Source organism: Rhea americana, unplaced genomic scaffold (assembly GCF_003343005.1).
Source record: "Rhea americana isolate MKP2758 unplaced genomic scaffold, rheAme1 scaffold_299, whole genome shotgun sequence".
Lineage (NCBI taxonomy): Eukaryota > Metazoa > Chordata > Aves > Rheiformes > Rheidae > Rhea > Rhea americana.
The window spans coordinates 148,746-163,840 of NW_028186422.1; the positions used below are offsets into that span (position 1 = coordinate 148,746).

General features: G+C 39.0%; 1 protein-coding gene across 1 annotated transcript in view; it reads left to right on the forward strand.

The window, feature by feature from the left end:
* The first annotated feature begins 708 nt into the window (after positions 1–708).
* CSMD1 (CUB and Sushi multiple domains 1) overlaps positions 709–15,095 on the forward strand; it is a 626,201-nt gene continuing 611,814 nt past the window's right edge. Inside the window, exons 1-4 of the mRNA XM_085309436.1 lie at positions 709–805; positions 4,559–4,814; positions 6,422–6,495; positions 9,725–9,919. Of these exons, the coding sequence (XP_085165562.1) occupies positions 709–805; positions 4,559–4,814; positions 6,422–6,495; positions 9,725–9,919 (622 nt within the window). The remainder of the gene's footprint in view (positions 806–4,558; positions 4,815–6,421; positions 6,496–9,724; positions 9,920–15,095) is intronic.

Genomic DNA, 15,095 nt, shown 5'->3' on the forward strand with positions numbered 1-15,095 from the left:
GAGAATAATCTCTGAAGGTCATTTGACTCAATACCTCCATTCAAAGCAGGGTCTTGTCCAGCTGTTTTCTGAGTATCTCCAAGGACAGAGATTTCACCGTTTCTCTAGGTAACTTGCTTCAACCCTTGACTACCTGCATGATGAGGAAAAAAAGAATTCCTGTGTTATAATTGCAGTTTTCCTCATTGCAGCTTGTCTCTCTTGCCTCTCATCCTATCACCATGCACCTGAGAAGTCTGTTTCTGTCTTTGCTACATTCTGCCATTATGTAGTTGARGACAGGRTTAAGATTTCCCCAGCCCAAAGCCATCTCTTCTCCAAGCTGCAAAAGCCCAGCTCTCTCAGCCTCTYCCAAAGGGGATATGCTCCAGCCCACAGCTGTCGTGGTTGTTCTCTGATGAACCTATTCCAGTGTGCCCTTTTTGTACTGGGAGCCCCAAACTGAACCCAGTACTCCAGCTGTGGTCTTCCAAATGCAAAATAAAGGGAAGGACTGTTCCTCTAATGGTTGCCCTTTTCTGCAGCTAGGGTTATGATTTTCTGTCTTTGCTGCTTAATGAGCCCTGGCTCATAGCTGGCTCATATTCAACTTGTCCACCAGAATCCCCAGGCCCATTTTTACCAACTTGTTTTCCACCCAGCTGGTCCCAGTCTGTACGCTTGCATGTCCTTGGTGCAGAATTTTACATTTGCTTTTGTTGTGTCAACATGTTTCCAAGAGATCTCTGGAGTCAACACGTTTCTGGGGGACAGCGTGGAGAAATAGCAGCCCTGCCCTCCGGTGTATTGACTGTTCCTCGATTTGGTATCATCTGCAAATGTGAAAAGAGTTCATTCTCCTGTTAGAGTAAAAGATATTACAAAATATTAGTTCCACTGTAATCCCTTGAAGAGTGCAACTAACAGCCTGCTGCCAGTTGAACTTGGTCACAACCCTCTGAACTTGGTGGTTCCCCTACCTTATAGTCCACTTACCCATTCTGTGTTTCCCTGGCTCTGTTAGAAGTCTACTATGGAAGACCATGTCAAAGACTTTGCTGAAGTTGTGGTAAACAAGGTTCACTGTTCACCACTAGTATGCTAAGCCAGTCATCTCTCCACAGGAGAAAACCAGATTGGTGAGACATGAGACGTTGGTTCTTCCAGCCTACTATTGAACTGAAAGTTAAAATGTAGAAAAGATGCCAAGTCTTAAACAATAAAGAAAGATTCTTAATAATCATTAAGAAAGGACAGAAACCTGTCAACATTAGCACTTTTCCTAATCCAAGCTTGACCATGTAGGATTTTTTTCATTTCTAAAGAAAATTGAGCTAGAATAGTTTTTTAATCCTTTGTCTAACTGTCATTTATTTTCCTGCTAATAAAAATAATGAACCACTTGGCTTCAAAATCAAGCAACTACTTTATCTGATAATCTGGAAGACATTCTGAGATGATGTTTTATAAAGTTTGTAAAATCTCTTACCCTTGGTGGATGATCTTAAATGTTATATTCATTTTAAAATGAAAATATATCTATGAGTAAAACTCATAATCACTTCCTTAATGTTTATAGAATTGTTCTTTAGATATTTTTATGTTTATTATGTCCTCACACACATTTTGTAAGGAATGAGTGGAATACATTATACAAAGTAGTGTTACTTACCTATGTCCAAATAAGATAGTAAGAACTGGCACAGTATTCTTAGCACCTTTTTGTTTCACAGTTAAGAATTGCTTGTAGTTTGGGATAGATTAACTGAAAGCTACTTAAGAAAAGTACTTCTATTTTATTTTGTCCTCTGTGTGATGAAGCTGCTGTGATAAAACTCAAGAATGAATTTTATTATCTTTGTAACTAAAGCTCTGCAACCTTTGTGGGAATAAGACGAAACTCCATGTGGGCTATTAGCATAGTAAACAAGGAATGAAAAAGACAGTTTTCTTTTTGTTGGAAAAGTAAAATTAAATGCCAGAGAGTGTTATAAAGGAATCTATTCAATCAACAACTGTATGATTCAACACCAAAMAGTAATTAATTGATATTTAAGAAGTGCTTTTGGTTGAATCTTTGTAACCAGCTCCTCTAGCATCTTCTGTTGTTTGTTGTTTGAGTGGATATGTTATACTCCATTCTTATACCAGGCCAAACTGAATACCGTTCTCACTTGCATTTAGTAAGCTTGTATATGTGTTCATAACCATTTCGTATTCATTTCGTATTTTCATTCCGATAGTGACACACAGTTTAAGATCATATGAGATTACTAATCACAGAATCATGTGGGATGACCTCTGGAGGTCTCTAGTCCAGCCTGCTGCTCAAAGTAGGTTCAATTAAAGCAGTTTCCTCAGGGCATCATCCAGCTGACTTTGAATATCTCTGATGATGGAGATTCCAGTYTCTCTGGGAAATTTGCTCCAGTGTTTGACCATCACTTTTTCATGGTGAAGATAAGTTTTCCTTGTATCTGGTCAGACCTTCCCATGTTCCAGCTGGTGCCCACTGACTCTCGTTCTCTCCTTGTATGGCTCTGTGAAGAGTCTGTCTGTCTTCTCAACACTCTCCCATTAGGTAGTTTTAGGCAGCAATAAGATCTCCTTTTGTCTTCTGTTCTTAACAAACCTAGTTCTTTCAGCCTCTTCCTGCTAAAGTGTAAGCTATGCCATTTTACCATTTAATAGTTAGATGCACTTTGGAGGGCAAAAAGAGAGGGGAAAATAAAATAGAGCTCCCCAAACTCAGAAAAAAAAATGGTAGAAATCATATAAGGAAAATAATTTTGATAATTAAAAAAAAACTCAGGCTATTTCTTAATCACTGTGTGGGAAAAAGAGGTTAAGATGGTAAGTGGAGGTTCTATAGAGAGCTTATCTTGAGCTTTTTTTTAATGAAAATTCTTGATTTGTATTTTTTCTTGAAGGCTTATGTACAGCAGCTATACTGACCTGAGAAAATCTTTTCTATTAGCAGAGATTCTGATCCAGTTGCTTATAAGTTGAAGCTATGATGAGTGTTTTAGCTAGACTATATTATGCAGAATTGCATAATGAGCATGCAATAAGTAACTTTTGGAGCAGATTTTATTTCAGTTCCCATTTTTGTTTTGCAAATTCAAGTAAAAGATAAAAAGAAGTCATGACAGTGAGCCATGTGAAGAACTTGGGCAGTTTGTGCACTTTTCCCCTCRAGTATCTGATTATGTCAACTGATCTAGTTTCATTAAACTGATATTGTAAAGAGCCTTTAAGCACAAATGGATATGAGCACTACAAATTAACAATATTCATAATGCTGGTGAATGGTGACTGTTTGCCTATATGACTTTCATTCACTCTATCTTTAGAAGGAAATTGTGAGTATGATGAAGAAAGAGTAATTAAATTAGGTAAGAATGACAGCTAAAAGTAATTCTGATAAGAATTAAAATTATAAACCAATGTGGTTAATATTATTCAAAAGGATATAGTGAAAGCATGATTTGTTCCTAAAATTATCAGTAGGTGCTAACTACATATTTCAATAGATAATTTGACAAAATTGAAATAAATAAGTGTTTCTGTTTTGATCTTTCTACAWCTAATTTATGTTGTTTAAAAAGGAGGTATGATTAAGGACATGAATGAGCTAAATTGTAATAAATAAATTTGTTGTTACTTCAAAACCTGTAGTGAAATGCCATGAGTCCTATCAAGCTTAAGCATTCAACTTTGCTATTTTTTAATTGAAATAATTATTCTAGGTGTCAAGGGAGGCTCATAGGTATTCAGAACAGTTGTCAAGGTGTAGATTTTCCTTTTAAAAAATTACCTGGACATGGAAATAGAATAATTTTGTTATATATATTTGAACTGTAAATTGATTAAAAAAGAACTTTCATTTTTGAGAAGAAATAAAATGTATTTTTAGATTAGCCACTCAAAACACCATTATTCTTGTAGCCTTAAGGTCTGTCTGAATGATTAGTGCTATTGCCTCAGCAGATACCAGTAAAAAGATTCTGTTAAAATTACTAGAGCTGTGCCATTGCCATAGCTGCACCAGCCTCCCCTTTGCCTTCATCCTTCAAAGTTGATATTGCTATATATGTGTGTGTATACAGATATATATATACATATATATACATATATATGGTGTTCATGTTTGTGTGTGTGTATATGTACACATACATATGTACGTATATATCTTGACTTACCCCTAATACTTTTGACAGTTTTTAGTCCCTCTTTTGAAGTTCAGCTTCAGCACAATGAGGGACAAAGCGATGCAAACAGGAAAGCTCTGTCAATGGATATTTGTAGGGCCCTCCTACAGGAGCATAAATACCCCAAATCTTGTATTATTCCTTCAGTATCTTTCCAAGTGGTATCTCTTGACTACCTTAGGTCACAACCCAGTTCAGTTTATTGAGAAATCTTGGTACTACTTCACTGTAAATAACAGCTATTGTGGATTTGCCTGTCRTAAGATGTTCATAATGTCTCATAAGTTAGGAGCATCTCTCTGCACATACAGGACTTGCACAGAAATTCTATATGCTATGAATCTGACTCATTATCAAATTTGTTGTAGGGCAGTCACTAGTGGTGGGGTCAATACTGGGACAAATACTGTTGAACATTAATGACCTGGATTATGGAACCAAACATATCGTTGGCAAGTTGGCAAATGATATAAAACTAGGAGTGACTGATAGACCAGATGGCTGTGCTGCCATTCAGAGGGACCTCCACAGGCTGGAGAAATTGTCAGCCAGGAATCTTGTGAAGTTCAACAAAGAGAAACACCAAGTCCTGTGCCTGGAGGGGAATAATGACTCCATGCACCAGTATACATTTTTGGGAGGGCAGAAAGAGTAGCAGACTATCTGGAAAGCAGCTTTTCAGAGAAAGGCCTGGGGGTCCTGGTGGACAACAAGTTGACCATGGGCCAGCAATGCTTCCCCATGGCAAAGGAGGCTAACGGCATTCTGGGCTGCATTAGACAGAGCATTGTCCGCAGGTCAAGGAAGGTGATGCTTCCTCTCTGCTATTCACTAGTGAGGCCACATCTGGAGTGCTGGGCTTCCCAGCACAAGAGACATGGACCTCAAACTTGTGGCCAACTTGTTGTCCACCAGGACGCCCAGGTCCTTCTCTGAAAAGCTGCTTTCCAGCTGGTCTCCCCTTCCTGTCCCCACTGCCAATGTGTACTAATGCATGGGCACATTTCTCCCTGTATCATACATTGTCAAAAATGATGCCAATTCTTTTCTACATTTTGCAGTCCTGCTGTGATTTTGTCTTCTGTCACTGTCTGAATATTAATGTTATGTTTTATTATATAGGTTATGATCAGTTTTGAATACTTTTCCAAAAAAAGAATCAATATGTAGAGTATATATAATTATTTTGAATGGTGAGTTAGAATTTTTGGCGTGTTATCTAGTTAATTACATTATTGAGTTTGATGATATACATTTGTCAGATTTATGACAGTGGTACTGGAAGTTTTCTATGTGCATAATTAGAAGCAGCCAATGGTCACAGTAACAGACTTTCTACTATTTGTGAAAATACATTGCAAGAGGAAGGCCATTCTGGTATATTTAATTGCATGAATAGATCTTTCAGCACAGTGCACCCAGCTGAACTGTGCTAGGAAATGAAGTCCGTGCAGGTTCTTATATTTCTGTTAATAATGAAGATAGACTCATAAGCTATAATCTTAGGAGCTGAATATGGTTCAGCTATCCTTTTTGTACATATTTTTGCTTTTAAAACATTAAGTCTAATCAGATTATTTGCAGAACACTTCATTTTCTTAGCATAGGAAAGACTTGAGAARAATAAAAAACGAGGTGTAGCACACCCTGTGAGAACACTCTAATAGGTTAGGTCGGTATTCAAAAATCTTTACCTTCAGTGCTTCTGTGCAGCTTTATCTAAGTGACGTTAGAGGACATCAAATTATTTCRTGAACCGAGCATTTTGGTAAGAAAAGACACTGCAACACTAGTGATTCTAACAGTTTCCTCCAGGGAGTTATTGCAATCTCTCAATCCTATTTAAAGTAGAGTTCAGTAACATAGCAGAAAAATAGCTTTTTTACTGAAAACTGCACTGAAATAATGTTGTGAGGGACATATGTGACCTGTGCATATGACAGTTTTGGTCAGCTAGAGCTCTCATAATCTAAAGGGTCAACTGTGTTGGTCACTGTTAAGAACCTTCAAAGGATAATCCATTTTATGTCCAAAAATAGGAAGAGTAAAGTCTGTGCAGATGGAATTGTTCAGCTACCTTAATAGACTTTCCTGAAATTTTCAGAAAAGCATATTAATAATGTAGTCGAATGCTTGATCTTGACAAGCAATGAAATCCTGGGAACTATTACATACATTATTGAGCATGGCTGTCATTCTCAGATCACTTATCTTTTACTATTTTTTTTTAGGAGGTTGTGGCAAAATGTGTGCCAGCCTCAGGATGCTGAGTCCCATTATTTCTGGAATCTTGACAGACGTAGGGGTAAGAAAAGTGAGAAAAAAGTCATATTGTAGGAGAGCTTCTTTACACATTTAGAAGAGTGATTTGCTGCAGTATGATTTCAACTGTTGTTAGTCAATACCGGTTGTCGTATATATGGCAGATGTAGATTTCATAGAATCTTAGAATCAGTAAGGTTGGAAGGGACCTCTGGAGATCATCTAGTCCAACCTCCCTCTCTGGGCAACCTGTGCCAGKGCTCCGTCACTCGCACAGTGAAGAAATTCCCCCTCACGGTCAGGCGGAACTTCCTGTGCTTCARTTTCTGCCCATTGCCTCTTGTCCTGTCACATGGGACAACTGAAAAGAGTTTGGCCTCATCCCCTTGACACCCTCCCTTCAGGTACTTGTACACATTGATAAGATCCCCCCTCAGTCTTCTCTTCCCCAGGCTGAAGAGGTCCAGCTCTCGCAGCCGTTCCTCATAGGGCAGGTGCTCCAGCCCTCTAATCATCCTCATAGCTCTATGCTGGACTCTCTCCAGTAGCTCCATGTCTCTGTTGTAGTGAGGAGCCCACAACTGGATGCAGTACTCGAGATGAGGCCTCCTSAGGGCTGAGTAGAGGGGCAGGATCACCTCCCTCCACCTGCTGGCAACGCTCTTCCTAATGCACCCCAGGAGACCAGACCATTCCTAATGCACCCCAGGCTTTCCTGACCACAAGGGCACATTGCTGGCTCATGGTCAAGTTGTCATCCACCAGCACTCCCAGGCCTTCTCTGCAGAGCTGCTCTCCAGCAGGTCAGCCCCCAGCTTGTCCTGGAGTTATTTTTCCTTAGATGCAGGACTCACTCTGCACTTGCCCTTGTTGAACCTCAGGAGGTAGGGAGGAGAGCTCTGCCCAGCTCTCCAGCCTGTCCAAATTTGCTTTGATACATCTGGAATGCAGTTTGTAAGAACTTATAGTATCTTTGAATAAAATATTTTTCCATGCAGCACACCCTCTCAAAAAAATAAATGCTCTTTGAGATTGTACAAATACTTCTATAAATATCTCAATAAAGCAGATCTTATGATGAAACAATGTCATGTTATAATGCTTTGTAAAAACATTTTGATTTGAAAAAGGACAGAAAAGGAAGGTTCTAGTTTCAGACACAGATATTCTCTCATGTCCAAACCACTTAACATACCTTGGCTTGTCTAGCTTGTGCTGCAGRATTTATCTGTGTTAGCAGTAGTGTTTTGTATCATTGACCTATCATGACTAGAGCAACAAAAATGGAAAATCTGTAAACACGGAGCTAACATTTTTAATACCTCTAGTGCTATAAAATATATCTRTCGTAAGTAATGAATCATTGCTGCCAAGTTTTCAATCTGTATTTTATTTCAATTTATTCAGTGTCTTAAAATTATTTCCTTTAGTGTGTTTTATACATTCTTGCATATGTGAATTAAACACTGACTTTCTTTTCAATGTAGATGAGTGCCATCTAAGTAAATCTCACATTATATGAGATTAATGCATGTGAAAYTGAGCTATAATATCTGCTTACCTAGAAGCTGAGGCTTCATCTGGGAAACAATGCATTYATCCTCCTTTATTTTGGCTGTTGAAATAGCGTGAAAGAAGTCAGGTGTCATGTTGTTTTTTTCTAGCTTGCTGGTTAATCATTGAAAAACTTCAAGTAGCTCCTGTAACTCACAGAAATCTTAGTTCTCCAGTCCGTAACATAGGTAGAACGTTCATCTAGCTCATCGGAGTGTTAYGCCGCCTTTGTTACCTAGTTAATATTTGTAGCTGTTTGAGATTTTCCTAGTTGAGAGACTGATGTAAATAAGAGTGTTCTGTGTTTTAAGTTTTTAACTTTATGTTTTTGGAARGCTTTTACTCTTGGACCTTTTTGGAATTTGCACATATAATTTGTGTTCTAACTTGAATGTAATTATGATCATTTAAATGCCAGTGTGACTAACTGTTTTAGTAACGGATTGAGGGTGTACATTCAATAAGTGAACTTACATAGCAAAATGGGAATTAATTAGCATTGATATATTGATATATTGCTTTACAATACTCTGAGGATGTGCATCTTCTGAATAATTAATCCTCAAAGCATATAGGTGAGTGAGATTAGTATAGCTGTGTTTATTTTGCAAATGGGTGGAGTCAGGAAGACGCACAAGACTGAAATAATTTGTCCATGAAAACACAGGGTGTCAGAAACAATACCTGAAATATATGCKAGCTTTTCAGGTTTTTCATTTCTTTGATGAACACATTTATCTTTTGTGCTGTGATACATCATTTGTTCATGACATACTTCAATTTTCTACACTTATTTGTTCTGCTATAAAGGAAATTAAATGATTTTAATTTCAATGCTTCAGTGAAAGGAAAGGCACGCAATTAATGAATTTCAAATTTAATAACAATTCCATTCTCACATGCACAAAAATGTAYACAAACACTCACATAGTGTTTTGATATTTTTAGGTGGAGGAGTATCTTCTTTGAACTGCCAACTAGTTTCAATAACCTATTCCAAATAAGTACTTATGATGTAATGATTTTCTGCAGGGAAAAAGAAAAATAAATATGTCCATTCATATCAGCCCAATGTCGTTGCTTAATCATTGTTTCCATTATATTTTCTGTCTCTTCCTAGAACTATATTAACAAAGATTGATTTAATTTCTCATTTGCTAATACCTGGAATAATTTGAAATTAAGCAGAAAATTAAATGTGTGGTTTTTAATGTATTTAAACTTTAATTTACAGTAAGAAAATGGATAATTAGAATTCTTTTAAATTGTTATTCTATCAACTAAAATGAAAACTGTGCATGAAATTCCTATGACTGGAAGTCAGTAGAGCTGCCTAGCTCCATAATAATGTAAGAATATTCTTCGATTATTTGCAAAAAATAATTAAATAGAAATGTCTTCATTGCAAAGTATGGGAGGAATAGCAGGATTTTTAGGCTATTTTGTTGTTTGAGAAAGGACCTGTAAAGAACTTTATTGAAGGTATGTTAAGAACTAAGCTTAAAATTAGCTTTGAAAGGGATGATGTCTGTTATAAACTTAATCTTACRTAAAAGTACATTCCATAATATAGTTTGACCTTATTCATGTAGAGGATGTTGTCTCATATTGTAATATTAAAAATACTTAACAATTATTTGATGACGATTGTTTCAGAAATATGTATTACTTGTTTCTGCAGATTTCAACTATAGCTTTTTCCTTCTTTCTTTCAACAGTATTACCTAGTCATACTTGTGGCAACCCAGGAGAAATTCCTAAAGGAGTACTTCATGGAACAAGATTCAACATTGGAGATAAAATCCGATATAGCTGTATCTCTGGTTACATTCTGGAAGGCCATGCCATGCTGACATGTATTGTGAGTCCTGGAAATGGTGCATCATGGGATTTTCCGGTTCCTTTTTGCAGAGGTAAAAATGAAAACATGAAACATCCTTAAAATATTAATACAATATTAAAACATCAGATGAAATGAATTTGTAGTAGTTTTTTTAGGCCAATGTACTTTCTAAAAATTTACGCCATTGAATACTGTAATTACAACTGAGAAGAAATGACTGTTCAGAAGTCCCAGATTTTATCTACAGTTCCCCCCCCCCTTTTATTTAAATGGGGGAAAGCTGTAGGAATTGTACGGCAGAATCTGGTGAATGCTTTTGCCAGCTTCTGCTGGAAACATTTTGCCAGGAGAGAGCAGTGTCAATTCCTCAGTCATAGAATCATAGCAAAAATTTAAGCTAGAAAGGATCTCTGGCTGTCCTCTAGTCCTCCTCCTTCCTCAAAGCAGAGACAGCTTCAAAGTTAGGTCAGCTTGCTCAGTTTTTTGCCCAGCCGAGATTTTTAGATCTCTGAGGATGGAGATTCCAATGCCATTCTGGAAATCTGTTTCAGTGCTTAGCCACCCTCATGACAAGGAAATCTTTTCTTATGTCCAGTTGGAAGTTTCTTTTTTCAGATTGTGTCTCTTTCCTCATGTCTCTTTTTGGTGAATGTCTGAGAAGATTCTGACTCCATCTTCCATATAACTGAACACTGCGATTCGATTTCCCCATAGCCACCTCTCWTCCAGGCTAAAAAGTACAGTTTACTCATTCTGTATTGTCATACAACATATCCTTCATCTTGGCCATCTTAGTGGCTTTGTTCTAGTCTTATGAATATCTTGTTTGTACTGGGGGACTCCAGTACTGCAGATGTGGTCCCTGAGTGGGAAGGGACTAATCACTTCTCTCCACGTTCTGGCTATGTTCTTGCTAATGCAACACAGTATGAGGTTAGCCTTCAGTGCTGCAAAAGTGCTTTACGAATCATCAAGTGATTCGTATTTGACTKGTATTCCACTAGGGCCTCAGGTCTTTTTGTCAGAGATGCCGTCTATCCAGTGTTTGTGGGTAGGATTATGCAGTTCCAGGTTCAGAACTTTGCATTTCTCTTTGCTGGATTTCATGATATTCCTGTTTGCTCATTTATCCAGCTTGTCAAACTCTGAATGGCAGTCCTGCCCTTCAGGGTTTCATATGCAAACCTTTTAAAGATGTATTCAGTCCTATATTCCAGATTCCTGATAAACATGATATAGAGTTTCTGCCCTAGTTTGAATCACTGGGGAACATCATGTTTAACTGACCACTAGTTTGACTTTGAATCATTGGCCCCAGTCCTTTGAACCGGACAGTCCAGCTAGTTTTTCACTCACATTTTAGTCAGTCCATCCAGTCCATATCCCCTCAATTTGGCTAGAAGGGTATAAGGATAAACTGTTGAAAATGTTAAAAGTCAAGCTAAATCCAAACAGYCAGTCCTTTCAACAAAGATGACAATCAAGTTGGCCAAAAATGACATACCCTTGGCAAATGCATGCTGGCTCTCTCAGTAATTTTCTTGTCTTTCATATGCTTGRAAATGCCTTTCATAAAGACTTTCTCCCTAATTTTCTGGAGGMCTGATAGATCTTCTTCTTGCCTTTTTTGAAAATGAGAAATGAAATTTTATCTTTTTCCGGTGATTTGGAATTGCCCTTGATTTTCACAATCATTCAAAGATGATAAAGAGCAGCCYCACACTAGGTTCACCAACAACCCTTAGATGCATGCCACTGTGTGTGATGAGCTTGTACATGTCCAGTTTATATGTGAAGCGTCTAAATTGATCCTCCCCTGCTGTAGGTACTGCATTGCCACACAAAAACTTTACCACAATGCACTAAGAACTGGAAAGTCTGATGACAGTCTTTGCTAATGAAGACAGAGCCAAAGAGGACATTTGAGTGCCTCAGCCTTTTTCATGACCTTTGCCATAAGGTTACCTACTACACTGAGCAGAAGGCCACCATTTCCTTCATTTTCTTTTTGTTGTTGTTGCAACAAGAACCATTCTTGTTGCTCTTCACATTCCTCACCAGTGTTATTTAATCTGAGCTTTGACCTTCCTCGTTCTATCCCTGTATTCCTGGGCAATATTTCTATATTTCTTTTGACTAGGTTATTCCTCCTTCCACCTATTGTATACTGCTTTTTTTGCATTTGAGTAAAAATATCTCAATTAGGAATTCCCTGTTCAGCCACAGCAGCCTCCTGCTAGGCTGACTCATTTGGTTACATAAGAGATAGAAAGGAAGCTGCCCTTGAAGATAAACAAGCTCTTATGGGCCCCTTGCCCTTCAAGGCATCATCTCATGAGATCTTGTCTAACACTTACAAAACAAATTGAAATCTCCTCTCCTGAAATCCAGGAAGTTTTTTCTATTAATTGCCTTCATCATGTCCCTTAGGATAATAAACTCTTGACTGCTTCAGCTCAGGCTGCTGTTGACTGTCCCTTGTTTCAATGATTCCTTGCCTAGTTGATCTATCACACAAAAAWAGCTGGGGCTAAAAGGGACCTCTGAAGATCGTCTGGTCCAATCTTCTTGTTCAGGCAAGATCAGCTACACCTAAAGCAGGTTACCCAGGACCATGTCCTGTTAAGTTTTGAATATCTCCAAGAATGGAGACTTGACAACCTGCCTGGGCAACTGGTTCAAGTGTTAAGCACCCTCACTCTGAAGACACGTTTCCTTGTGTTCAAGTGGAATTTGCTGTGTTTCARTTTGTGCCCATTGCCTCTCATCCTGTCACTAGACACCATGGAGCAGAGGCTGGCTCCATCCTATGTGCACCCTCCCTTCAGATATTTATACACATTGATCAGATTTCCCTGGAGTCTTCTCATTGCCAGGCTAAACAGTCCCAGCTCCGCCTTTCCTCATATGACAGAAGTTCCAGTCCCTTCATCACCCCCCACCTTTGTGGCCCTTTGCTGCACTTCCTCCAAGAGGTCCATGTCTCTCTTGCGCTAGGGARCCCAGCACTGGCCACAGCACTCCAGATGTGGCCTCACTAGTGARTAGCAGAGAGGAAGCATCACCTTCTTTGACCTTCTGGCAATGCTCTGTCTAATGCAGCCCAGAATGCCGTTAGCCTCCTTTGCCATGGGGAAGCATTGCTGGCCCATGGTCAACTTGTTGTCCACCAGGACCCCCAGGCCTTTCTCTGAAAAGCTGCTTTCCAACTAGTTGGCACCCTCAGTGTTTAGTGGTGCATGGAGTTATTCTTCCCCCTGGGCAGAGGACTTGGTGTTTCCCTTTGTTGAACTTCACAGGATTTCCGGCTGACAATTTCGGCAGCCTATGGAGGTCCCTCTGAATAGCAACCCAGCCTTCAGGTCTATCAACCACTCCTCTCAGTTTTTTAACATCTGCCAACTTGCTGAAGGTTGATTTTGTCACATCACCCAGGTGATTAACAAAGATGTTCAACAGTTTCGAACCCAGTATTGACCCCACAACTGGTTACTGGCCTCCAGCTGGACTTTGTACCACTGATCACAACTCTYTGAGCCAAGTACTTGAGTCAATTTTCAGTCCACCTCATTGCCCAGTTATCTAAATTGTACTTTGCACCTTGTCTATGAGATATGGGAGAAAATATCAAAAGCCTTCCCAAAACTGAGATAATATCTGTGACTCCCCAGTTATCCACCATAGCAGTCACCTMATCACAGAAGGCTCTCAGGTTGGTTAAGCATGATTTCCCTTTCATAAATCCATACTGACTACTCCTACTCATCTGTCTGGCWCCTGGGTCAAAAAATTGTTCCCAATACACTGCAGAAATCTAGTAAATTGCTTGTCCCTTGCTGTTTGGTCTTCCAAGCAGAAGTTGAGGTGGTTAAAGTCTCCCATGAGAATGAGACCTTGTGATTGGGAAATGTCTAGTTGTATAAAGGCTTTGTTCACTTCTTCTTGATCTGTAGCAGACACCCACCAAAATGCCCTCCCTGTTGGCTTCCCCCTCTAATTTTGATCTATAAGATCTCGGWGAGCTTGTTGCCTGTTCCACAGCAGAGCTCCATGCATTCAAGATGCTCCTTTGTGTGCAGTTCAGCCTCTCCTTTTCTTCTGAACCCACTTTTTCTAAGAGCYTGTGTCCATTCACGGCAGCAGTCCACACAGGTGAACAATCTTACTAAACCTCTGTAATCCYAATGACACCAAAAGTCCGTGGCTTTAGGTGCAGTTCCAGTTCCTAAAGTTGGCTTCCAAAGCTGCACATGTTTGTGTACAGGCACTTGAGCTGGGCACCCAGTTGTGTGGGCTTTCTCAGGGAGAGTGAGAGAAATGCTTCCATTGCCCTATCCCACTTGTGCTTCCCTTGTGCCTGTTCCCTGACTTACCCATAGGCTTTGGCCTCCATTTCTGACAAATYTAGTTTAGAGTTCTCCTTGCTAGGTTAGCAAACCTGTTGGCAGAAATGCTCTTGCCCTGTTTAGTCAGGCAGATCTCATGTTTCCCYTACAGCTCTCATTCCTTGAAGACGGTTGTGTGAGCAGGCAAAGACCTCTTGCCCAACACCAGCTGCTTTGTTGGTTTTTTTCTACAGGATCCTACCACTGCTACCTGAGCTGTTCTCCTTGCATTAAGGAGAACCCTTCCAGGGCTCCTACGCCCTTCACTCTAAACCGGGAGCCCAGYGGACTGCTCGGATTCTCCCTTGTTGGTATTATTGAGGCCCGTGTGGATGAGTGAGAAACAGTATTAGTTGTGTTCTATAATAATTTATTATTTTTTTTCTCGTGACTGAAAGGTCTGATGTAATTCCTCAGAGCAAAGAAATATTTTATTAATTTCTATGCTCGAGAAAACACAACAGTCAATAACAACAAAACTAGTGAAGATTTGGGTCATGTCTGTTGCTTGTACKTGATTTCAAGTAGTAGGCATTGAAGATTTCTTTAATCAGTGCTTTGAAAACAGGAAGAAAATACACATTTTTTTCTAACCTTTCTGTTGTGTGATTTTAGACTTTTTGTCCTTCAATAAGAGTTAGTAAACAGGTTTCAGAAAAATGTACACATTTTAACATTATGGTTCCTTTGTGAATGAACTTCAATTTGAAAATACAATCTTTTTTTTCCCTCTTTTTTAATGGTCTTTAGTGTCTGCTAAATATTTATTTTGTTTGCACAGATACTATTCATTCTGGCAGTGTTCACTGCTGTAAGTACAGGAAATGTGATGGCACTTCTACATTCAAATATCTCTAGCAG